This window comes from Mesoplodon densirostris, chromosome 3 (assembly GCF_025265405.1).
Source record: "Mesoplodon densirostris isolate mMesDen1 chromosome 3, mMesDen1 primary haplotype, whole genome shotgun sequence".
NCBI classification, from domain to species: Eukaryota; Metazoa; Chordata; class Mammalia; order Artiodactyla; family Ziphiidae; genus Mesoplodon; species Mesoplodon densirostris.
In genome coordinates, this window is record NC_082663.1 from 16,842,516 (window position 1) to 16,870,353 (window position 27,838).

The window sequence follows — 27,838 nt, forward strand, 5'->3', positions numbered from 1 at the left end:
CAGGGAATTAAAACTAGAAATGAATTGCCAAAGTAACTAAAATCCATCGTGTTTGGCAGATTGTATTACTTTCAGTTGGACCCACAGATTTATTGTACTTCTTTCCTTGACTCCTCTCTCCTTAACATTAGTAAATAAGTATGTCTTAGGTTAATTCAAGAAGTTTCATCCAAATTTAAATCACCTGTTCTAGAAATGGTACACACTTTCTGCCTATCAAGAATTAGGTGCACAACAACTACTGAGCCCATGTGCTGCAACTACTGAAGCCTGCGCGCCTAGAGCCAGTACTTCACAACAAGAGAAGCCACCAAAGTGAGAAGCCCATGCACTGCAATGAAGAGTAGCCTCGTCTCGCCACAACTAGAGAAAGCCCATGTGCAGCAACAAAGACCCAACGCAGCCTAAAATAAATATAAAATAAATTAATTAATTAAATTAAAAAAAAAAGAATTAGGTGCACAGGTGTGGTCCCCTTGGTGCAGAGGAGCATGGACTGTCAGAATCCAGGCATTTTGCTCATGGAAAGCAACACACTTGGTAGGTTTACTACTTGTTTAATATCAGTGTAATTTTTTAGACTCAATTTGCTGCATCTGGTAGACTTTATAATGATTAAGGTTCATTGAGAGAAAGACTCTCAATGAAATTTGTGGGGATATTTTTGGCCACCTCTACCCCATCAGATATTATTATCAAGCTGTGCATCCAATATGACAGGCATCTCTTTTTCCATTTTTATCAGGTCCCCTGGCAAGTTAGATGCCATTTTTCTTAGCACTCACCTACCTACTGCAAATGTATGGGCTGTTAATGTGAACACATGGTTTCATGTTTATGATTATCTCATGTATATTTAACAACCCCAAGAGAAGGATAATCATTTTGGAGGACTTGTTTTTCAGGCAGATGGATGGATAGGACCCATCTTGAATCACTAAGGAAAGAGGAGGATTATTTCAGGTTGGGACAGGAATTTAGAAGCAGATGAATTAATGTAGATGGAAATATTTTTAACAACCCCATTTATGAAGAAAACATGGCAGTGCTAAATTGCAAGTATAGAAAAACTGGGAAGAAATTACACTATTTATTCTTGGAGATTGCAGGATTTTGTATACAATATAAAGTATGTTAATTCTTTGTTTTGTATTAAAACTACAATAGTATATAGAGATTGGATTAGGATTATAATTCTTATTTTTCCTCTTACTGTAAAACCTGGTAAAACTTTCCAAATACTTACCATTCATACATTGTAAAGAGATATCCCAGTAATTTCCTAGTAATCTTTTGCTCCTGGGAAATTAGTTAGAACTCTGCCTGTGGGTTTCACCTCCCATAGTTACCAGCAGATTTTTTTTATTACCTAAAATAGTCTATCAAAAACAGTATACCAAGAACAGTGAGACCTATTCATCTAAAACCTGGTTTTGATGAAAAGGTGGAGGAAAAAAGTTACAAGAAAATGTAATGTACTCAGGTTGCAGAGTACCAAAGAAGGCAAAAACATGAAATGTCTGGCTATGAGTTTACATAACACAAAACATACCCTTCTCCTGCCTTAAAACAAAACAAAACAAAAGTGGATACAGAGTAATTCCATAAACATGAGGCACAGTAGGAACTCGATAAGGGTGATTATAGAGCCAGAGGTTGTTTATGAGCATAATAAATAGCTTTTTTCCAGCTATACTATATTAAAATTTCAACTGCCCATGCTTATAGGTTTTTTGGGCTGGATTCTGACAATAATCATTTGGATTGAACAGATGATTAAAACAATCAAGCTGAAAAAAAGATCTGTGAAAAGAGTTCTTCCCTTTTGAGCTACTTGCAGACTCTTGGAAAGAATAGGCTCCAGTCTTTGATAATGTTCACCATTATTTACTCCATATATCTGGCCTCACCAAGGTATTTGGTTGGGGGGGGAGTGAGTGTTTACAATTTGAACATAGTTTATTTCATTTAACAAAGTTTCAGAACTATGCCAAGTTTCCTTTTCTTTTTTTAAAAACTGCAAATTTGGATTACGAGTTCAGTGTTTAAGACAAGAAGTAGATGATCCTAAGGCAAAGGTGTTCTCCTGGAGTTTACTAACATAATATTAATGTTTAGAGAGAAATATTCCTGGAACACCATCAGATTCTTTATTCATTTTTATAGAATTTGTTTTGGGTTTAATTCCCTGGACAAGTCTCACTTGTGGTCCAAGTTCTGAGAGTCAGAAAACAAAGCTACCAACTCATTGATGCCCATAGTTAACAAATGCTATGATTATTGTTGTCAAATTTAGTAAATTAAAATTATTTTTTTATTAATTTATGTGTCAGTTATCACATAAGATATAGTTATATTAGGAAACAATCATTTATCTGAAATGAGAAATTAACTAGTTAACTTCAATTTTAATTTTTTTTAATGTGTTTATTCTGGTGTAATTTTAACTTCCCCAGGCAGTGGGGCTCCTCTTACTTTTCTTTAGTTACTGTTTAATGTCCTAATGCAGTTCACTGTCACTGAGTTGACTCCAATTTTCATCTTAAGTTTTAGTTTCTTAATTTTATCCTATTACTCCTAGTAATTACTTTCACATATTATTGCTCTTTCTAACTTTTAAAATCATAATTTTCCCTCTTTAATATGAACACATTTCATATTCCTGTAGATAAGTTATCATCTTTCTAGCCAGCTTTACATATTTGGAACATCTTAATTGTTTCTCATTAATCACTTCTACTATTCATTAAATCACACTAATATACTCCTCCTCTGGAACTATATAACCATCATAAATAGATGGATACTGAAAACAACATTTAGCCAAGTTGATCTATGACTCAATTCTTCTTGGAGTTTAAGAAAGTCCTAAAATTATATTTTCCTAAATAATAAGAGAAGAGACTCCATAGAACCTCTCCTTGGTCCAGTTTCTATATTGCATCATCATCCTGGTTTTCCATTGCATGAATGGGAGGATAATAATAGGACAGATATCAACATTTTAATACATGAAAAAAGTCACTTCAATTATGCAAAAAGTGGCCAAATCCTGGAATAGTGACTGAGATTATTATTAATTATTGTTTTCTGAAAAATGGCATATCTTACATGATAGTAGTTTGCCAAAAACATAAGAAAAATTGCATGAGGTTAAATGTTTCATCAGCTAGGCTTTCTTATTATGCCATGATTCGTGGTCCTTGTGAAAGTCCTCTCCTGGATGGTGGACATTCTGCGAAGACTGGAACACGTGTATAAGCTATATTATAAATTTCTCTATGCAGAAGAGTGTCATGATCATTTAATGTGTATAATTCCAAGGTTATTGATACAAATAAATCTTACATATTAACTCACTCTCATTTGAAGACTGGAGAAATGAATGAAAATATTTTAAATATTTTAAAATATTTTAAATAACAAATACACATACATAATATATATGAAGTATATTTATATATTCTATATTATATTATTTATATATATTTACATATTAACACATATACATGTGTGTTATGTGTGTAGATATTTCAATAGCCCCACACATATGAAAACTTACCAATAACCCATGGGTGTGGATAGCTTAACTCAACAGGCTATTTCAATGAGTACACTAAATTATATTGTAGGAATATGTGTTAAAAACTGTTAATTGATGTTCAAAATAGTTTCAGTGGATCTATCACCCATGGCCATGCCCATAGATGAAGAGCCAGAACAAAAGTTTGCCCAAAGCCATCATCTATCAAAAGGTATTATAAATATAGTGATAGATTTCATTGAATTGAAAGTTGGACTTTCCTCTTCAGCTTCTGGCTGAGCAGGAGGACCACTTTCCAGATATTAGAATCTTATAAGAATAAAAGTAGTAGCTTGGCTGATTTTTTAAATAATAAAATCTCTAATGAATGTTTAGTTTCTGTAAATAGTTCATTAGCATTAGAAACCTATTTCTTCTTATATACAAATTGTGCATATGTGTTTGCCTGTGTGTGCATTTATAATAAGTTGGGATGCCTTATTTTTTTATTGCACATTGTGGTTCACAATCCCCAAACTTTACAACCCAATAGCAAAGAAAGTCCTGATTCTTATTCTGTCACTCAACACAAGTCAAAGAAATGATAAAAAAAATTTCAATAAATGCAATCCACTAAAAATTTTTAAATGTGGCTATTTGGAATGGACCTAGTATGGCTATAACTGGAAACATTTCATATACTTTCTCTTAGGATTAATTTAAACTTAAAAAATACTTGTATAACTTTTTATGTTTACTCTCACCATCCATCTCTGATCCTTTGTTAAATAAAGTTGTATAAAGATATTTTACACATTACAGTATAAAAATTTAAAAAAATAGAAGGTACCCAGTTGCAAAAATGTTTAATAACTACTGTGGACAGAGATACACTTGTAGCACACACAGATACACATTCATGGAAATTATCAGTACATTCATAATGAATAATTAGAATAAGTTCTTTCTACTCTATTAGATCTAGCAGATTTAAGAGGGATATGGAATTGCTGTGTTTCCTACACTGAAAAATTAGTGAAATGCCTACCTTGATACATAAAACAGAGAAGATAATTCAAAGAAAGTATTTGTGACTGAAACATCCCTGGAAATGTTGCACTGCAAAGACAAAATTAAACTTGAACTTTGATAAAAATATTTTACAGAAGACAGAGGGGGAAGTAGATCACGAAGAGCCATGAGTGGCAGCATGTGCATGTGATGCCAAAGAGGAAGGGGGGTGGGGAGGGATAAATTAGGAGGATGGAGTTAACATATACACACTACTATATATAACAGATAACCAACAAGAACCTACTTTATAGCAGAGGGAACTATACTCAATATTTTGTAATAACCTATAAGGGAAAAAATCTGAAAAAGGAGATAGATAGATAGATAGATAGATAGAGATATATAGGAATCACTGTGCTGTACACCTGAAACTAACACAACATTGTAAATCAACTATGCTTCAATAAGAAAATATTGACATCATTCAAAATATATACACAGGATGTGTAATTCTTTGTGTGATTACAAGTGATTTGGATAACATGAAATAAAGGAGGGCAGTAAAATAACCACATGGAGAGGTCTGGAAAGTGTAATTAAAATTTGGTGCAAATAGAAAAAGAAAGGAAGACAAGAATTGTAGATATTGAGGTATTGTTGTACTTTTTTATGGTAACTTTTGTTTTTATTTTTAAAAATTAATGTTTATTGAAGTATAGTTGCTTTAAAATATTGTGTTAGTTTCTACTATACAGCATGAATCAGCTATACATATACATATATCCCCTCTTTTTTGGAGTTCCAAAAGATATTGAGGTATTATTGTACTTATTAGCCAGACACAGCCTAGAGTACTATTTTACCTTATTTTATCTCTTTGTAATTATCACTTCATAAAATGTTAAATAAGAAAGCTGAAGATTAAAAGACTTGAGATAATTCATAGATCTCTTAAATGGCAAGACCAAAATTTATATTTCATCTGACAGTAAAGATTGTATTTTCCACCACCCTTCATTGACTTGAAAACCAAGTTTAAGATTTTTGGCTTAAAATATTAGGCATTGTATTTGCAGTTAAATACACTTGAAGAAGAAAAGTGATACTACAGACAGTATTTGCTGAGAGTCAGGAAAGCAAATAGGATTGGAGCCTTGAATTAAAAAGAAAAATGGAACAACTGCTTATTATAAAGAAAGAAATTGGCATATGGACCACAAGAAGAGAATCGGAGAGAGACTGCTATGAAGCCCATCCTTAGCTACAGGGTTTATGTCAGAGGAAAGAGCACATCAAGTTGCATTCATCCATATCATTTTTTCCCCCTTTCCACCCAGTCAGGTTCCATTAAACAATAAATGAAAGTTATCCAAGGGTATTTACAATGTACCACACCATGGACTGGTGAATTCAACTTGGCAATTTTCTGATGAAGGCATGATATGGACAAGAATGTGCAGATGCTCTTGCAAGCTGATTTATAGAGCAGTGCTGATTTTGATCTTTGGGAAGATTAGCTGTTCTGCCTTGCTGGCTAAAGTGAGCTGCCTTAGAGATTAAATAAGGAACAGGCTTGAAAGGACTGTTTTTACTGTTCCCTGTCATCTGAATGAGTGCCTCTTAAAGGTTAAAATCCACAGAGTTATACAGTTTAGTTTTCAAATTGTAATTATTTATAACATAAAATATACAGCAATGGAATAACTCTAAAACTGATAATCCTAATCTGAAGGACTAAGAAAATAGATCAATGCAAATATTAATGCATTTTAGAGGAAGTGTAGAGTACATTAGAAAATAAATCAGGAAAAAAAGAGAAAGATAATTTGGACTCATTATCAAGGTTATTTTCGGTACATAGTCATTACCATTTATGCAATTGAAACACTTACCTTCAAAATACCTATTGAGTATGTGTATATGTGTATATAATATAGAATACAGAACGTTAACTACATATATGTACACACATATGCACATATATAATTTTGCCTTCATTTCTCACAAACAGCATCAAATTAATTGAGGCCATGCAGGGTGGTAAGATCCCCATTGTCCTTAACCCCACAATATATGCTTGTATTTTGGATTATGTGTGTATTCACATCATCCACCACTACCCTCACACCCCACACATATTTCAGCTAAATCGTTGCAAACTTATCTGCAAACATTTATTTCTCCCTCCTGTTTGATTTTGTCAAAGAAGGAAGAATATTATCATAGGTTATTTCTTTCCACCTGTGATCAAGATCCTAAACAGGGCCATTTCTACCTCAGAGCATCTTTTAAATTCAATTACCCTCTCTTTAGTATCCTCAGTTTCTTGTCTCTATTGACCTTTTATCCATCTGCTATAAACACACTTTCAGTCTCCCAACTTACAATTAACATCTCCATTTTATGATGTTCTCATTTATTCGCTTTTTAAAGTTTCTCCCTGGCTTTACTACAAAGCTTATCAAAGGGGATAGTGTTGTTTTTTCTTTTTTTTTCTTTTAATTTTTTCTCCCATTTCTTTACCTCTAATTTTCTCTCCACCATACTAAATTTCTTCTTCTCTTCATTGTAGAAAATAATAATAATAATAATTATATATATATATATATATATATATATATTTCGTTCAAGTATGTAAAATGGGTAACTTTTCAGACTCTGAAGAGACAGATGCCTGAGTTCAATTTTCTGTCAATCAGTTTCTACATGGATACAATTATTTATCTCTGTGATTCAGTTTGTTTTATTAGTGAGAATAATAATATTCCCTATATATCATAATGTTCCATTTAGATTGAAAGGAATGATAATAGGTGTACCAGCTCAATAAATATTTGGGAAAAGTTCTTAAAACTCATCCTGACACAGAGGAAACACTTAACAAATGTTATCTGCTGTTACTATCTATTGTGATGATAATGATGATGCGGATGCGGATGGAGAGCTGAAAACTGCTCGTGACAGTCACCCTGCTCCCTTTTGCCAAATCGAATGAATCTGTAATCCTAAATTGTGTTTCAGTTCTAGAATCCTTCACATTTTTAATGACTATCTTCCTCCTGTTCAGCATCCTTTGGGAATTTTCAATGTTAAAATTCACTTCTGTTTTTTGATATTTTCTTCAAAGACTATTTCTTTCCTGCTTTCTGCTTGTTTCTTAAATACTGGTATTCCCTAGGGTTCAAGACTCATCTTTCAGAAAGAGTTATTCATCTGCTTACTTGGATTTACCTGAGTGAAGAAGCCATCCAAGGAATGAAAAGCAGACAATCCTCACTTCATTTTTTAATCCATAGTATATCCATTAAATACTCTAATGTTTTTTGAATGCCTGCTCAATGTCAGAAAACATGCGAGACATTGGGAATTCAGTGATGAGTTAAAAAATAGTCTTGTCCTTGTGTAGTTTATATTAACAATTAATTAGAAATACTGACATCAAATGAGACCTTATCACTTCCTGCTTAGATAGCTTCAATGGCTCTCCATTGGGTAAAATTTAACAGGGCCCTGAGTGTTCACCTATACACTAACTCCCTCACTCTCTGCTCCAGGATCAATGAAGTTCTTTAGGTCCTTACTCTATCATGTTCTATTCTATTCAGGTTCTTGTTGTGTTTTCTTTCCTCTTCCTGTAATTCTCTTTACCTAACTACCTCCTAACTTTCTTTCAGTTCTCTGTTCAATCACTGCTGACTATCAGACAGCATCAAACACCCTAGATTTTGTTTTCCCAACAGCACTGTATAACTCTCCTTCATAGAACAGTTTTATTACCTATCTAAGAATGCATGTGATACTTGATTGGTATCTCTCCACTTCCATAGATTGGAAGCTCTATGCAAGAAGACAGTGACTTTGGTTCTGCTCAGGCTCTCATGACTCTAGTAGAGCACAGTTACTGGCACATAAGAGACACTCAAAGCTCACATATTTGTTAAATAAAGACATGGAAGTTGACTACTTTTATTAACACATTTTTGATCCAAGTTTGACAATCTCAGAAAGATGAAAATCAGATATTTTAGGTGAAGAATCAATATTTTATATACACCAGTGATGACTACTTCTTAAGTATTTACACGCTTTAAGCTCTACTTTGCAGGCCCCTTTTGTAACATACAAAAGGCATATTAATCCTCAATTTTAAATCAATATAAAATTGTGATTATTAGAAGAATAAATAGATTTTACGCAGTGTGAAAAGTGTATACAAAATACACAAATAGATGACTAGATATATAGCTAGATGATAGATGAAAGATAGCTAGATTCAAATAGATAAATAGATGATTGATAGATTGAAAGATAGATTGATTGATTCACTTCGATATTACAGTAGCACATCAGAATAAAATTTCTCAGCCTGTGCTCTGAACATATTACACAGTAGAATCATCTGGAGTACTTGTTAAAAAGGCCAATTCTTTATCCCCACCCCATCCTTTCTGAATCAAAATATGGAGGGAAGGGCCTAGGGACCTAAATGTTACTAGATTTACAAGCTGAAGTTGTTAAACATTTAAAGACTGAGACATACTTCATTAGGAATTACATTTAAATCCTTCTTTGCTAATTGCCTGTGTTCCACTTCATTTTTACAAGGACATGAGCATTATTGTCTCTTAAAAGCAAAAAGCAATAGATTTAGTCCAATGACAAATTCTTAGGAATAAAAAAGAATGGGGAAGAAGGTTAATGGCTTCACTAAAAGATCCATGACCGTCAAGCAAACTCGTCTAAATATTGTTAGCCAACATGATGAAGTTTTTTACATTAGTTAGAAGGTCTCTTAATGCTACTCTGATTAGTACAGCATAGAATAATGACATTAATAGAACAGGCATTCATGATAAATCTGTTATCTGAAAACAAAGATGGGGTGACACATTCATAGTGTATTGTATATCCAATCTTCCCACCCTACTAAAATACATTTCTTAGGAGAGGATTTAGACAGTTAGACATAGTCATAATTAAAATGTAATTACATATTAAAGAGGAAATATTTGATCATTTTAATGACATGACAATATACATTATTCATACCTCTGCCAAATTTCCATTCATGGAGAAATGAGTGAATTGCTTAAATCACTAACAGTATATATATATATATATATATATATATATATATTTACCTTCTTTAAGGAAAGGATCCCTTCTCTGGTCTCTTTGTCAGTGGAGATGGAGAATATCCCAACACCATCACCATTAAGAATGGAGTATGTCATATCCGCATTTAAACCAGTGTCCGCATCATTTGCCTTGATTTTCCCAACAGCTGAACCAACTTGAGCTGACTCAGGAACATACAGCTGATAGTGCTCTGAAAAATATTTCATATTAAACTTATTTAATGATAATAATGTTCATAAAATAATAATCATAAGAAAGAGACATTAAATATTTAGACCATACATCTATTTATGCTTATATCTCTTCCACAAATGTTCACATTTCCCTATAGACACTTATGAATTAGACATTAAGCATAATGGACATGTTGTTACCAATTGTTTTATTGTCAAGTTAGAATCATATCTATTATGGCAAGTTATTTATTTTAGCAAATCTCAAATAGCTATATAAATAACATAAATCTTTAATTAAAATGTAATTTTATAAAGATTTTCAACCATGATTAAATTAATGGTGATTTAACATTATACATAAATACAATTAGACCACATGGATAAGTGAATATAAAACATCTATAAAAATAATTTCTCTGAGGTAATAATTGTTTAGTTGTGGTATGATAATAAGTTTTTTTAGGTTAGTGCCTCTGGTAAATGTATGGAGTATTCTAATTTGCTTCTAAAGGTACAATTGTATGTTTTAAAGTGCTATATGTTGCTACTGAACATCGACATGTGTGTGTGTGTGTGTGTATGTGTGTGTGTCTGAGTTTATTCATTATTCAACAGAGATATTTCCCAGTTCTCCTCTATAAATATATTTACACTACTTGACTTCAAATGTTATTTTTTAGTTCAACAGACCTCACCAACATAACATTTCATGGGTAGAGCACCTTCTTCTGTGAAACACATGATCCCCTGAGCTGAATCACGTGCTTTTATCAGGATCTGTCATATTGTTAAAGGCTCTATCCCTCCTGACAAAGCTAATTGACCTGAGAAGAGAATGAGACCCGCGTTTTTACAGGACTGCACCTTTCCCTTCACAGTTGAAGGGTAAAAGGATAGGCAGCTGATTCACAATGATTAACAAAAAGAGTATGTTCCTGAAATATTCAAACTGGAACTAGGAAAGAACGTCAGTCCCTCTTTGATGGCAAGGCTGTGAAACATTGTAAGGGGCTTCTGATAATGGCCATATTTCCAAAATTCATGTTGAAATAACTAATCTAAGGGCCATAATAATTTTCAGAATCCTTAAAAATATTATGATGTTCCTAGGCAGTTACATACAAAATAGAACACTGTTCTGATGAAAAAATATATAGAAATGTTGCAAAATAAATTAGAACATATCACCTATAACTTTTTGAGGTAGTCTAGGAAGTCAAGTTCCTGGTTTCTAAAGTCTATAAATTCCAACTAAACTATAACTTCCCATAATTCAGTAAGCCTCACAAAGGACTTTCAACTAGCTAAAACTAGGATGATGACACTTGTAAAATAAACAACAACAACAACAAAAGTCAGCACACAGAGATAAATAAGTAAATCACAGAACTATTATGATAGTAGTATTACAAAGCACATTGTTTCCACAAAGAAAGTTGCAAAAATCTGTACCAGTATGTCATAAAGATTCATGGCCCAGAAAACATTTTGGTAGAGTCCTACAAGAGGAAGCACATCCCTGGAAGAAGAAGATCAAGTGCAAAGGAAGAATTGATACTTGTTGATACACCAAGTATTACAAGTATAGAAACTTTTCCCCATGCCCCATTGGACAAAATGGAGTATATTAAGATTAGTACTTTAACATTTTATACACTTTCCATAAGGTTGAGAATTTATGAATTATAAACTGTGAAACAACTTTTAGTATGCAGTCTCTAAGTGGCCCCTGATGTTTCCTACTTTATGATATTCATGCCCTTAAGTAATTATTTTTCCTCAAATGTTGGCTAGGTATAGTGACTCAATTCTAATAAATTGAACATAGCAAAATTAATGAGGTGTCACTTTCAAGATTAGGTTATGAAAGGACTATGGCTTCTATCATGGGTACACTTTCTCACTTTCCCTTAGATTGTTCCCCTGGGGGAATCCAGCTACCAGGTTGTATTGAAGCCCTACCTAGTGGACCATATGACAAGTGACTGAAAACTGACAATAATCATGTTAGTAAGCTGGAAGCAAAGACCATCCCTGCCTCCCCCTAGGCAAGCCTTTGAATAAGACCATAACCTCTGCTGCTGGCTACACTGGGATCTCATGAACCTGAACCCGAGGCACCCAGCTAAGTCAAACCTAGATTCCTGATCTCCAGAAATAGTGAGATAATAAATATTCATTGTTTTAAGCTGCTAAATTGGATTGGTTTGCAATACAGCAATAGATAATCCATATACAACTGCACTGTAGTTGTCAGTGATTTGCAAAATACAAAGGACCATTTTAGTTCTTGTCATCCTGTGTCACTTTGCATAATGTTTGGGGAAATTTAAACCAAAGTCATGACAAAACAAAAATCCAAACAAACAAACAAAAATCATGATAAACTTTATTCTTGGAATAATGTATTTAAATGTCTGTTAATCTCCACATCTTATTTTATAAAGAAATAAATTATTGTTGTTATGGCCAATGCTCAAGATGAACCACTTGTCATATTCAAATTTTCAGCTCATCCTCCTAGAGGATACTATACCATCCAGTAATCACACTCCTTGGTTTTTACCCAAAGGAGATGAAAATTTCTTTTGACATAAAAACCTACACAAGACTATTTATAGCAGCTTTATTTATCACGGCCCAAACTCCGAAGCCACCAACATGTTCTTCAGTTGGTGAATAGATAAATAAACTGTGGCACATCTACACAAGGAAATATTATTTTTAAAAAAGAAATGAGCTACCAAGGCATGTAAAGACATGGAGAAACAATAAGTGCACGTTACTAAATGAAAGAGGCCAATCTGAAAAGGCTACATACTCTATGATTCCAATTATATGACATTCTGGAAAAGCAAAACTATGGAGTCAATAAAAATATCAGTGGTTTCCAGGGGTGGGATGGGGAGAGATGAATAGGCAGAACAAAGAGGATGTTCAAGACAGTGAAAACATCCTGTGTGACACTATAATGGTGGTCATTCTACATTATACATTTGTCCAAACCCATAAAATATGTAATATCAAGAGTAAACCCTAAGTTAAACTATGGACTTTAGGTGATTATTATGTGTCAATATAAGTTCATCCTTGGTTAACAAACAAAAGTACAATTTTGGTGATTGATGTTGACAATGGGGGAGGCTATTTAAGTGCAGGGGCAGAAGATACATGGGGAACATCTGCATCTCCCTCCCAATTTTGTTGTAAATCAAAAAATCCTCTTAAAAAAAGCCTTATAAAAGAGGCTTATATTTTAGAAATAATAATTAGACATGAAATTAAAGATGGTATTATACAACTCAAAAGGGTAATTCTAAGTATAGTGGATATCCTAAAAAGTGTATAATGCCCATCTGATTCAAACTATTAAAATGTATAATACCAAAGTATTCAAAATGAAATGTCTACTGATCACTACAAAATAGATGATAGATAATATTTATTTATAAATCAAGAGAGGTTTAGAATATTTCTGCAGAATGTCCAAGGACTGAATGAATAACCAGATACTTAAAATTACTCTATATTACAGGAGAATAACTGCAGTGAGTATCTTTTTTTTTTTGATAGCTTTATTGAGGTACACTTGATATACAAAGAATTGTATATATTTAATGTGTACAATTTCATGAGTTTAGACAAATGCAAACACTGGCAATATCATCACCAAAATCAAGGTGATAAATACATCAATGCTTTCCAAAGTTTCCTTGCATGTTTTTGTTTTATTTTGTTTTTTGTGGTAAAAATATTTAACGTGAGATCAACCTTATTAACATATTTGGCTGTGCACAACACTGCATTGTTAACTATAGTCACTATGTGGTACAGCAGGGCTCTATAATTTAATCTTCTAGCATAACTGAACCTTTACAACAACTCCCCATTTCCTCTATTCTTTTTGCTCTTTACAACCACTATTGAATTATATGCTTCTGCAAGTTTGACTGTTTTAGAAACCTCATATAAGTGGAATCATACAGTACTTGTCCTTCTGTGACTGACTTGTTATACTTAGCATAATGTTTTCCAGGTTCATACATGTCACATATAGTAGAATTCTATTCTTTTTCAGTATTGAATAATATTCCATTATTATTGAATATATACCAAAACAAACTAGATATAGAAGGAAGATACCTCAAAATAATGAAAGCATATATGATAAGCTCAGAGCTAATATCACTCAATGTTAAAAAATAAAAAAGTTTTCTTCAAAGATCCAGAAGAAGACAAGGAGCCCATTCTCACCTACTTCTATTCAACATTGTACTGGAAGTTCTAGCCAAATAAATAAGGAAGAAAAAGTAAAAGGAATACAGTGAGAAAGGAAGAAGTAGAATTATCTCTGTTTGCACATGACATGATCTATAGGTAGAAAATCTTAGAGACTCCATAAGACAAAAACAAAACCAAATAAACAAATAAAAACCCTGTTAGAATGAAGAAACAGATTCAGTAAAATTGGCAGTTCTCAACATCAACACACAAAAATCAGTTGTGTTCCTATACACTAATGATGAACAATCCATAAAGGAAATTCAGAAAAAAATCATATTCACAATAGCATTGAAAAGAATAAAATACTTAGGAATAAACTTAAGCAAGGAGATAAAATCACTGTGTATTGAAAACTACAAAACATTGATAAAACAAAATAAATTAAAGGAGACATGAAAAATGGAAAGACATCCTCTACTCAAGGATTATAAGGCTTAATATTGTCAAAGTGTCCATACTACCCAAAGAAATCTACAAATTTAATGTTATGCTAGTCTAATCACAATTCCAATGGCACTTTTTCACAGAAATAGAAAAGTATTATCTTAAAATATTTATGAAACTACAAAATACCCAACATATATAAAATAATCATGAGAAAAAAGAACAAAACTGAAGGTTTTATACTTCCTGATTTCAAAATATATTACAAAGCTACAGTAATTAATCAGTATGGTGCTGGCATAAATATAGACATATAGACCAATAAAACAAGACAGAGAATTCAGAATTAAACCCATGCATATAAGGTCAATTGATCTTTCATAAGGGTGCCAAGACTAAGAATATTGGCAACTGAGTTTCTTCACCAAATAGTATTGGAAAAGTAGATACATACATGCAAAAAATGAAATTGGATACCTATGTTACTATACACAAAAATCAACTTAAAATGAATTAACAACTTAGATGTAAAATGTGAAAATGTAAAATTCCTATAAGAAAACATGGGAAAAAGCCTTCTTGACACTGGTCTTGGCAATAATTTCTTGACTATGACACAAAGCATAGACAATAAAAGCAAGAGTAGATTAGTGGGACTACATCAAACTAAAAAATATCTTCTTCACAGCAAAGGAGACAATCAACAGAATTAAAAGGCAACATATAGGATGCATGAAAATATTTGCAAACCATATATCTGATAGGGGTTAATTTCCAAAATACATAAGTAACTCCTACAAGTCAATAGCAAAACAAAACAAAGACCATGAATAACCCAATTTTTAAAATGAGCAAAGTATTTGAGCAGACGTATCTCCAGAGAAGACACACCGATAGCCAACAGGTATATAAAAAGATGCTCAACATTATTAATTATCAGTGAAAAGCAAATTATCACTATAGTGAGAGACCACCTCATACCTGTTAGACTGGCTATTGTTGAAGAACAAAAGATAAAATGTGTTGGCAAGGTTGTGGAGAAATTGGAATCCTTGTACACTGTTGGTAGGAATGTAAAATTGTGTAACAACTATGTAAAACAGTATGGAGGTCCCTCAGAAGATTAAAAATGGAACTACAATATGATCCAGAAATCCCACTTCAGGGTATATATCCCAAAGAATTGAAATTATGATCTCAAAGAGATGTCTGTATTCTCATGTTCATTACAGCATTATTTACAATGGCCAAGATATGGAAACAACCTGAGTGTCCATTGATAGGCAAATGAATAAAAATAATGAATAAAGAGTCTGTCTAATAAGATAAAAAATTTCAGCAACTTGGAAAATAAAACTACTGAGCGTGTATGTATGTGTGTGTATATGATATTCTAGTGAGATAATTATAGGATTACTAAAAGAGGAAATTAGAAAAAACAGAGACATTATGATAAATGGAGATGAACTCAATGAGCATTTGATGTCTCTGACAATAAAGATCACTAAGTATATAAAAAGAGTTACTTTGAATTAAATAATTTCAAGGAAACCAAGGGCTCTGGGACCGGGTCTTTTTAGAGTAGAAAGCATATTCTAAAGAGCCCAGTGTGCATTTAATGCTCAAATATTTTATTAGTATTTGTGTTTAACATAAATATTCACATGTACCTTTGAAACTTTAATCCTAAATTTAATACCTTTATGTTCTATCACATTTTTAGGATAATATGATTAACTATGGGAGGAAATATATAAAATTATCCTAAAATAACAAAAGATATCAGACAAAACTTACTCTAAACACTAATTCTAACAAAACAAAAAACAAAAAAACATGCAACTATCAATCCTGAAGACATATAACATGTAGAATCACCTTTAAGAATTCTGACAACTGAGATTCAATAGTCCATAAATAACTAGGTATTATCACCTTTGAATAATAATTATAATACACAAACTTTTGTTTACCTGTTATTTTATGAAACCTGGCATTCCCTATAGGAGTAAAAAACACTTGGGAGAAACTTTAAAATATATGGTTCAAAATGTACTTAGAAATCTTTGACTAATAGTCTAAAGTTCTGCCTTGCTATTCATGATATAATTCAATCACATAGGAAGAGTCAGTTTATTATTTAGAAAACAATGTACTCTTATCTAAATAAGATTAACAAAGGTCATAACTCATAGAATCTTAGCATACATGGTAAATGATCTTGTGCCTTTCCATGTTATTTTTAATCAGTAATTTCTCTGGGGAAAAATAAAAAGACACTATCTTGGATAATTTTAGAGTACAGTCTAATCAGCATTTCTATAGTTGCCAAAAAATCCTTAGAGTACTCTGACTGAGCTCAAAAACAGGTTATATATTGTATAAGTGTTATCCAATTTTCAAAAGGAGAAAGGAGGACTTAAAAAAAAACACACAATGAGATTTTTTTTTCACATTGAGATTTTTATTTCACACAGACACATATAAGCACACACACATAAACACATGGTATATATACACACAACATATTACTTGAGTGTGTGTTTCATCATTTATGTATTAGATTTTATGTATCACCAGTATCACCATTTATGTATAAGCTTGAGAGAGAGAGAGAGAGAGAGAGATCATGTATTCGTTTCCCAGAAATAAATTTTATAATTATGTCCATAAGGACAAACACAAATTTAAAACAAGAGACTTAATTCTTAATTCTCCATGTTAAAATTAAGGGGAGAGATTTTTATTTTTTTCCCAGTTTCATTTTCTTGAGTGTTTACTAGAGAAAACTTGTCATGCATATAACTATATATGTGAAATATATAAATTTCATAGCTAGAACATATTTATTTATTTTAAAATCTCATAATGGCATAGATATAATCATAGATCTAGTTGATATAACAGAGGAATTGATTTAAAAAATATCTTTTATAGAATAGGTTATGGATTAAAAAAATAAAAACCCAAATCATTTAACATGTTTTTAAAGATACAGAAATTTATGTTTCACATTATTTAGTAAGTAAAACAGTCATTACATTTCTTAACCCGTCTCTCTGCTTTTGTAAAAAAAAAATCATATTTAATAATTATGCTGCCCCAGTACACTCATAGTAAATAATTTGGTTGTCATATACACAGGCTACAACAGAACAGCCCTGGTTATTGTTATGACAGTCATCAACTGTGGAAGGGTATTCTAGCAGAATTGTGTAGCAGTAAAGAATCACTGAAAAAAAATCCTTCATGGTAAAGCAAATTTTTTGTTTGGTTGATGGTTGAAGTAGGTAATGACTTGTAAAATGGCAACACAAAAACACCCTCAAGGACTTCCCTGGTGGCGCAGTGTTTAAGAATCCACCTGCCAATGCAGGGGACACAGGTTTGATCCCTTGTCGAGGAAGATCCCAAATGCTGCAGAGCAACTAAGCCTGTGAGCCACAACTACTGAGCATATGTGCCACAACTACTGAAGCCTGTGCACCTAGAGCCTGCAACAAGAGAAGCCACTGAAATAAGCCTGCACACTGTAACAAAGAGTAGCCCCCGCTCACTGCAACTAGAGAAAGCCTGTATGCAGCAATGAAGACCCAATCAGCCATAAATAAATACATAAATAAATAAATAAATAAATAAATAAATTAATTAAAAAAAAAACTCCCCCCAAACCAACTACAGTGTCCACATTTGAACCCGTATATATTGTGAGGAGATGGGATATATTTTGGTGGAGGAGAAAACTACAATAACCCAGCTGACTTAATGCTGTTAGGAAAGCTTTTTTCCTGCATCCACCATTTTGAGATTATTTTTGTCTTTATAATAAACAAATATCACCAAGATGTGTTTAGCTCTGGTAGTATTTTTATATTAAAATATGTTGAGATGCTTTAATCTGAGTTCTGAGTCTCTTTTTCCCTAGTCATGAAAGTTTTCTTTCAAAACGTTTATTTTTTTGTGGTTTTTGTTTTTGAAGGGATATTTTTGCATTCATAATTTTTCTCTCTGTCTTCCCCTACATATAAAATACTATTGGGCTTATTGTATAAAGATTTTTCTCTTTTCCCTCATTTTTTTTTTTTTTTTTTTTTTTTTTTTTTTTTTTTTTTTGCTGTATGCGGGCCTCTCACTGTTGTGGCCTCCCCCGTTGCGGAGCACAGGCTCCGGACGCGCAGGCTCCGGACGCGCAGGCTCAGCGGCCATGGCTCACGGGCCCAGCCGCTCCGCGGCATATGGGATCCTCCCAGACCGGGGCACGAACCCGTATCCCCTGCATCGGCAGGCGGACTCTCAACCACTTGCGCCACCAGGGAGGCCCTTCCCTCATTTTTATATCACTGTTTTTATATTACTATTGGTTCTTTCGAGTTTTACTGCTTTCAAGACTGATCTTAATTAAGCATATTCAATTTTCTAGAACTCCTAATTTATTTCCTACATCTCCTTTTACACATCATCAGGGTGCCTGTTTTTTTTTTCTTTTTCTTAACTATTTGAACAACAATGTATCTATATCAGAAACTTCCAAGACTTCTTTACCAATTATACTGAAACTATTTTTGTTTCAATTATATTAAAAATGATAATTAGTTTTCTAAAAAGAAAATGTGTTGCCTATAGTTGGCTTATCCTCAGATCTCTGGATATCTGTAAGATTATCTTCCATTTGATTGCAGTAATGCTCCTAACTTTTCTGGTATTGTAATACAAAAGGTTTTTTAAAAGCTTCTAATCTCATTAATGATATGTAATTATTATTATGACTGTTATGTTTTTTTAATTTGTCTTTTCCCTATTTATATATTTTGCTTAAAGAAATTTAATGTTTATGTAGTAATATTGATTGATCATTTTATGTTTAATGTCCTTGTTTTTTTTAATCTTCCCCTCTTCTAGTGCCATAAAATAATCTCATTTTATTTTAAAGCATAAATAGCCTATGACTTTAATCAATTTGGTAAACCTTTATGATGTCAATTTATCTACTTTTTACAATGATGACCTGTGGTGCCAGTGCCTTTCATTTCCTAATGTATTTTAATCTGTAACTCCAATCTGGACCTATACCAAGTTCTGCAGTATATATTACACTGCTTCCTAAGGGCTCCACAAAGTCCACTAGACCTATTTTCCAAACCAAATGGATGTTGATATCTGTTTCATCAGCCTCTCCCCCATTATTTTCCCTTAAGAGTTCTTGATTATTTATGAATACGCACTCTTCCACATGAAGTTTTCGATCAGTCTAGATTATTGACTCATTCAGTAAATGTTACTTACGTGTGCCAGCATAATTTCAGGTACTAAGTATACAATAAACAAAACAGACAAAAATCCTCATCCTTATGGAGTGTACATTCTTATGAGAAAGAAAATGGGCAAGATATATGACAAAACTATACAGTATATTATGCTGTGATAATGCTAAATATGACAGATATAACATGTTTATTAATCAGCTGTTTCTGTGTTGATTAATCACCAAAATATCTCAGTAGCTTACAAAAACAAATATTTAATTCTATCTTGCATTATATGAGAACTATGACTAAGCTACAACTACTAGGTTAGGCTCAATTCCAAGTAAATTTTCATTTCAGAATATGAGCTGAAAAGGCAGTCATTGGGAAGGCAAGATCAGGAACACAGAATGAAACCACTTAAAGGCATTTAAAGTGGCTCATGACATGTCTTCTCATATTCTGTTAGCAAAACAAAGTCATTGGCAAAGCACAGTTAAAGTAGCAGGGACGGGCCTCCCTGGTGGCGCAGTGGTTGAGAGTCCGCCTGCCGATGCAGGGGATATGGGTTCGTGCCCCGGTCTGGGAGGATCCCATATGCCGCGGAGCGGCTGGGCCCGTGAGCCATGGCCGCTGGGCCTGCGCATCCGGAGCCTGTGCTCCGCAATGGGAGAGGCCACAACAGTGAGAGGCCCGCATACCGCAAAAAGAAAAAAAAAAAAAAAAAAAAAGTAGCAGGGACATATATACCACCTACAGGAAAGCATGATAAGGGAGGGAAAGAAATAATTGTGAACAAATAATACAATCTATTCACTGTCCACTCTCTAGACTCAAATAACTATGTGCCCCTTAGAGGTAAAATCCACTTACCTGCTCCCTGAAACCCCCAAATCTCTTTAAAACATGGCACCAGTCTTGATTTCAAGACCTTTTGATATAATCATATACAATGTGGCTTTTCTTGTTCCAGAGACCACTGAATTAGGACACATTATTTGCCCACCAAAAATTCAATATATAACTGGGGATGAATAAGGACAACATTGTTGAAATAAACACCCTGTTTAAAAGGGAAAATATGTCAGTGGCTCATAGCAATTCAGAAATTATTGTCTGCAATCATTATGTGTTTCTGTCCCTAAGGCTCTAAGGCTAATTTATTTGTTGAACCCTTTACATTTGCATTTTTAGCCCTAAAAGTCATGAAATTTCTAATTTCTTCCTCTTCTCTTTCATGCCTATTAGCAAATACACGATTTTTTTTTTCTGAGCTGACCTCTTTCTTGTAGTATCTTATCAAATACAGCTAATAAAAATCAACTCATATTATAGACATTCTCTCTTAATATCTCTTCTCCTAAAGCCATAGCTTCATTAGGTACATTTTTTGCCTTCCAACTTATCCTAGGAAAATATTTATCAAAGCAAAACACAGTCACCTTCTAGCATCCTATAAGCATTACTTCATACTTTGTTCTTCTTCAAACACAAATCCACATAATTTATTGTTGTTGGTGTCTTGGTCAAATTAACTGGTGAATCCTAAATTCAATGGGAAAATATCTTCTAATCACTGGAAAGCATGACAGAGACAGGGAGAGAATAATTAAATTTACCAGGGAAAGTAAGAGAGACACCAAGTATTTGAGGATGAGAAGTCAGTAAAATACTATTCCAAACAGAATTCTCTGAGGAAGACAAATGAGAATGAATGTTGTATAAAGATTGCAGCCTCTGAGACAAACATTTTAAGTAGTTTTCCAATGAGGTTCTCTGAACAATGAATTCATTCTTTTTGTTTTAATGTATCTTTATATCATCTTCACTTTTAATGCAATTTAGCGTGTTAAAGATTACTAGAGTAACAGTTTTTCCCCCTTCTCATCAATTTTGAAGACAAGTCTCTATTGTCATCTGTACTCTGCTTTTGTTGATGATAAGTTCATAGTGAGTTAAATGGTTTTCTCTTTGGTTTTGGAATTCTAAAGTTCACCATAACACATCTACGTGATAATATTTTTCCACTCTGTTTGGATCTTCTAATAATTGTTTATCTAAGGTTTCATGTCAGTATTTATTCTTGAAAACTCTTAGTTTACTTTTTTGTTTTTGTGTTTTGAACACTGCCTCACCATTTTCTTTGTTGTCTTCATATGAAAGTCCTATGATTGTACATTGAAGCTTATTTTCTTTGGTACATATTTCTCTCTCTCTCTCTCTCTCTCGTTCTCACTCTCTCTCTAATCTTCAGCTTCTCAGATGCATTCTGGTTAATTTTCTTCAAACATATCTTCCAGTTTACTTATTCTGTATTCAGCTGTGTCTAATCTATTCCCCCAATGTCAGTGTCTATGTTGCATCTTCTGTTGATTGATAAGTACAGTTTTTCCGTTTTTCATTTCAGAGCAAGCTCTGGTTTCATGCCAGACACTTAACTCTAGTATCATCTCTAATAAGTTCCTGTAATTATATACTTCCTCCTTTCTCCAGGGCTAACAAGCTAAGATGCTAGCTTCCAATGCATACATCCTGCCTTATACTCTCTCTGGGCTCTCACAACATCAGCTTGCAAATTTCCCACTTGAAGTGCAGATTCACTCACACTACTACACCCACATGAAAATATAAATTAAAATTTATTGAGGGAAAACATAATTACATCAGTAGCAGAATGCACATAATTCCCTAAACTCTTATTTGTCCAGAGTATGACATTTAGGCTTCACAGAACTCTACAACAGAGCTCCCATAGAAAGGAACTCCCACTCCTATAATGTTCTCTATATTTTCAAAGTCAGGAGACAGAGAGCACTACAGCACCTAGGCAAATATGTAAGAGGGGAAGCTCCCTAGCTGAAGAGGTGGCCATATTGGAAAGAAGGAGCCTCTGAGTTCTATAGCTGGTGCCAGCTTATAGAGACTAGACTTGTCATATCAAACAAGTCTTCAACTTGTTTTTCTTCATTCCTCTAAATTTAAGCTCCTTTTTAATATTAGCTACCTAATTGTTGTCAAAATGTTGATTATGTATACACTTACATTTCTTTTTTTTGTAAATATCATGAAGGTTGGTTCACTCTTGGCAACTATATTTTCCATGGAAAAAAATTAGAAAGTGTGTAGACAGAATTTTTTCTATGAATGAAACGTCTGTTACACCAAATGTCTACTACAGAGTCTATAGCATTTTTGATGCTTTAAATTATTTTAAGATAGAATTTCTCCTTATCTGGGAAAGTTAAATATACTGGAACATTTATGATTTAAATGGCTGGATGTGAAACTTAGACTTGTTGAGCCATGAGGTGGTGTAATGTGTATTATTGAATTTTAGGTATCAAATGGTTTATAGTACATTAGTAGTGTCTTTTTTTTTTTCTTAGTTTGAATATATGTGAATAATTTCTAAGTGATATTCTACCTCATTAGCAAGTTTTAAATATACCTCTAAATAGTGCCAATGTTACCTATTTTGGTGTTAAGAGTACATAATTTTATGTGACAGAGATACAGATATTATTTCATAATTTTTTCTGAATATTCCATAATTTCATATGCCATATGTGATCCTTTTCAAATAATTTCTTAGACACCATCACAAAATGTTAATGATTAACTGAAGAACCTTTAAGAAAGGAAGACTTCATGGGAATAATAAAAGAGAATTTAGTTCATTGAAGCTTGTCCCTTTTAATATACTTTTTTTTCCCAGGATAGTCTCGATTCTAATTGATTTTTAAAAGACCTCGTACCTTTGCTTCAGTAGCTTTACCAGGTGAGCAAATAAGTCATTTCCTAAGATTAACCGCATGCCCTAGCCTATAAGAACTGTAATCAACTGATCATTACATTTATTCTGACTAGTTAATATGTTTATTACATGAAAAATATTTACTTGGGAAAGTGACCACCTTTACACAAGATACATATCTATTTATAGATGATTCTGGGAGAAAGTTGATTGACACATAAGTGGTTAAGATACTGTACTATGATTTATACAGGATGTCTGACATCATAAGGTTAACCAGAGAGTTTCAAAATCTCTACATTAAATTGTTTTATGCAGATAGAGTATACATTGGAAATGCTACATTCAAATTAAAAAAAAAAAAAAGATACACAAAGAATCTGGGATGTCCCTGAAACTAAGACAATTGTATTGAATACTAATCATTAAGCATTACGTTAAGCTCTGCCTGCAATATTTTTAATACATGAATAAAAGACTAATTCTACAGCCATTCAAATGCCACACATTAAAAGGACAATTGTCCTATATCAGAATATTCACTGTAATTGGGAATATGCTTAACCAACATTCTGTGTTATCATGTGTCAACATGCAGCATTGCAAAGCTGATTCTCCTGTACAAATTTATTTTCTTCAAAGTAATGATACAATGGGCCACTTTTTAACACTCTCTCACTTTTAATCATAAGCATGACTCATAAAAAACTGAAAAAACTGTAAACTTATAAATCCCAAATGAAAATCATTCCTACTTTTTTCAGCATTCTATGAAGAATTAGAAATTGATTTGTAAAGATTAACTAGTAACAATCAAATTATTTCTAAGAAATATATGCCCATGTCCATAAACATACATATCTATACAAAACAACAACAACAACAACAAATATATATATAGAAAAGTAGACTGATGATGCATATTTAAAAGAGCATACATGTATCCTTTTGCAGAACCAGTAGTTAAGAAGTGAGGAAATAATATAGAAGAAATATTTGAGTAAATGCTGACCAAAATTCCTTGGAACTCAATAAAAGATAGCTTTAAAATGCCTTATAATTGAAAAGCAGATTCTTAAAAAAGTAAATACATCCTAGGTACAACATAGTTAAACTTCTGGAAAGTTAAGCACAGAATATCTTAAAATAAGAAAGATCCATTAAAGTAGAATAAACTACAGTAAAATGATAAGACTGAGACGGATTTTTTTTTTAACAGACAAGATGGTGGTCAGCAGACATTACATCATTAATTTTTGAAATAGAGAAAAATATCCTTCGAGCTAGAATTCCATTTCCATTGGAAATTACCCTTTTAAAAATGTAGGAAAAAGAATGTTTATGACAAAAACTAAAAAGAAAAAAAATCATTGATAGTAGACTAGCACTAAAGGAAGAGAAAGGGATTTTTAAAGAAAATTTAGAATTTCCTTTTAAAATGATTAATGACTATAGAAGGAAAAACGGAAAATAAAGAAAATAAATAGCACCAGGAAGGATAAATTATAATTGACTTAAAACATGATTCTTTAACAACACAAAACAAAACAAAATTACAATTTCACATAAGGCTTAATTTATAAGATGACAAAAATAGCAAAAATAAAAGATTTTTAAAGTTTAAAGTTATTCCATTTTTCAAGTGATAAATTATATTTTAAGGTGGAATGAAATAAATTGAAATATCTAGAGCAAACATTAAAGAAAAATAGAAGAAAGTAAAATAAAAAATATTGATGGAGGATAAAATGAACAAAATTAAATACAAGAATAATTCATAGAAAGTAAGGACAGAGAGAAAAGAAATAAAAGAAAAAAGTAGCAAGATGGTAGACTTAAATAGAAATGTACCAGTAATTAATTATAAGTATAGTAAATAAAAATAAACAACAGAAATGTGAAACCAGATTAAAACAAATCAACAAAAACTTAGTGTCTTAAATGAAACTTAAAAAAAATAAGAACAATATAGTAAAAAAGTAAAATGATGAAAAATATTATACCATACAGCTGTTAACTAAAAAAAAGGAAAACAAAATATCTGGAATAGTTATATTAATGTCAGATAAATTGGACTTTAATTTATGAACCATTATTAAAGAGAGATGTTTCACAATGACATACTTTCAAAGAAGAAGATATCATACCTTAAATCTGTGTGCATCTGGTAACATGATTTCAAACTATATCTAACCAAAATAAAACAAAACCAAAAAATACTAATAAAAAATAGAAGAAAAAATAGAAAAATCCAGTATCATAATGGGATATAATAACATACATCTCTCAAGAGCTGACAAAAAAAAACTTCTGTTTGAATATAGAAAATTGCAGTGACATAATGAATAAACTTGAACTAATTTATATATGTAGAAAACTAACCATGAAGCTGTGGAATTTACCTTCTTTTAAATCAAGTACATGTTGACACTTAAAAAAACTCAAGAAGTTTCAAAATATATGCCTGTAACCATGGTAAAATAAACTAGGTATTTTTTTTAAAGTATGCTAGAAAAACTCCAACTTGGTGGTAATTGAAATATGTACTTCACATTTTGATGGATCAAAGGAGAAGCTTGCTTGCTTGTTTCTTTTAATTTGTTTCAAATCAAATATTAATGCTGAATATATTATATGCCATTTAGATTTGTTCTCATGAAAATGCAAATAATAACTTTAAAACAACAGGCCTTCATCTAAAATATTTTACCATCAACAAAATGACATCAATGTCAATATTTCCATCAGTGATATTACCTCTTTTACTAACATTAAATTTACCCACATCAGTTAGTTTTCTCATTCTTAGGTTTATGGGAAATACTGCCATCTACTGAACTTTTAGGACTTGAGCCTCCCAATATTAACATTGCACTATATCAACTCGAGTCACAAACAGGCTAAAGTTGTTGGATGACTTAATTTTGCAATTATTTCAAGTTCTTAGGGGAATTTTTGTTAAACGATCAAATTTCTGCTCTTTAATTAATGATTATTTGACATGTGTTCTTCTTGTTTCCCCAGATTGGTTATTTACTCTATGAGGACAATTCTCAAATACAACTTCCTTCATTTAGGGTATAGAAGGTTTGCTTTATGAGCTTTCATGAAGGTTACTGATATTTATGCACATTTTCTTTACACAGAATAATAGACCTCAGTGACTTTTTATCTGTCTGAGAATCAATTATGGAATAACCATAGCATAGTTAAAACCAGAGAAGGAAATAGCAAGAATCTTCAGAATTAGAATAGATTCCTTTCAATAAAAGTACTAATATTGAGGAACTTACACCTTGAGATATTGTCTCTGAAGAAGAACCAGGCATCACTTGTGTCCTTTGAGTAAGGATTCAAGCCACAGATGGGCTGATTTGTTCTCTTTCACTGTGAGTCTGACAAGTAGTTCCCTTTTCTAATTTGTCATGTGTAGTTGGACATGTACCATCCAATGTCTGTTCTCCCCCATAGCCTCCCTGACACTGACAGGCAGCCCGCTTCCACCTGGACTTTCGTTTGCCTTGTATTCCAGGCCACTGAGTTTGCATCTGCTTAGTGTAGAGAGTCTTTGTAAAGCAAATTATTAGTCTAGTTCACGTGTAACTCTCAAATGCTTACTCAAAACCCATTTACCTTAAATTAAGGTACACTGATAACTTTAAGTTAAGATACAAGATGTAACAAGCTGATTTTCGCAGGCCATAGCAAATTGATAGGAAGAGAAAGACATTGTAAAAAATGCTATGAGGGAATATTTTGCAAAGCTTTGCATGCCAGATGTTTAAACCTGAGTCAGTCAGTTATGGTAAAATATGGCTTTCTCAAGTGAAGAGAAAAAAAAAAGTCAGAAGGAGAACTGTAAACAAAACAAAACAAAAACATCTTAAGGAAACAGACTACTGGGTCTGTTTGGTGACTGATCTTTATAGAATTTGAACTGTTTATAGATTTCCTGGTGCATTTCATGGTGCTTCATGAATGCAAGTCCTCATAGCACATCACATTTTTTTCCTCCATGCAGTTTGCAAAGTTTCCCACTATATATCTAGCCACTTGGTGAGTTATAATGCTTGTGGGAAAATTAAAGAATACTTTACTGCAAGCTATTCTTGTCATGGTGACACCAAATCATTCTGAAAGCAGCAATGTGTTTAGTGCAATATGTGTGCACAATAAAATACCTTTTAAACAAATCAGAGTGTGAGGTTCCGGGTGTGTACTGCCTCTGTTTCAAAACACTAAGAGTATCTCAACATGTGGCAGGATTGACAGTTGTCAGTCATTATGCACAGACTGCTACAGATGGAAGACATGTAGATCC

At 32.6% G+C, this 27,838-nt stretch overlaps 1 protein-coding gene across 2 annotated transcripts in view; it reads right to left on the bottom strand.

The window, feature by feature from the left end:
- CDH18 (cadherin 18) overlaps positions 1–27,838 on the bottom strand; it is a 333,943-nt gene that overhangs the window by 95,974 nt on the left and 210,131 nt on the right. For both annotated transcript variants that reach the window (XM_060091599.1, XM_060091600.1), the window contains one exon: positions 9,679–9,866. In XM_060091599.1, the coding sequence (XP_059947582.1) occupies positions 9,679–9,866 (188 nt within the window). The remainder of the gene's footprint in view (positions 1–9,678; positions 9,867–27,838) is intronic.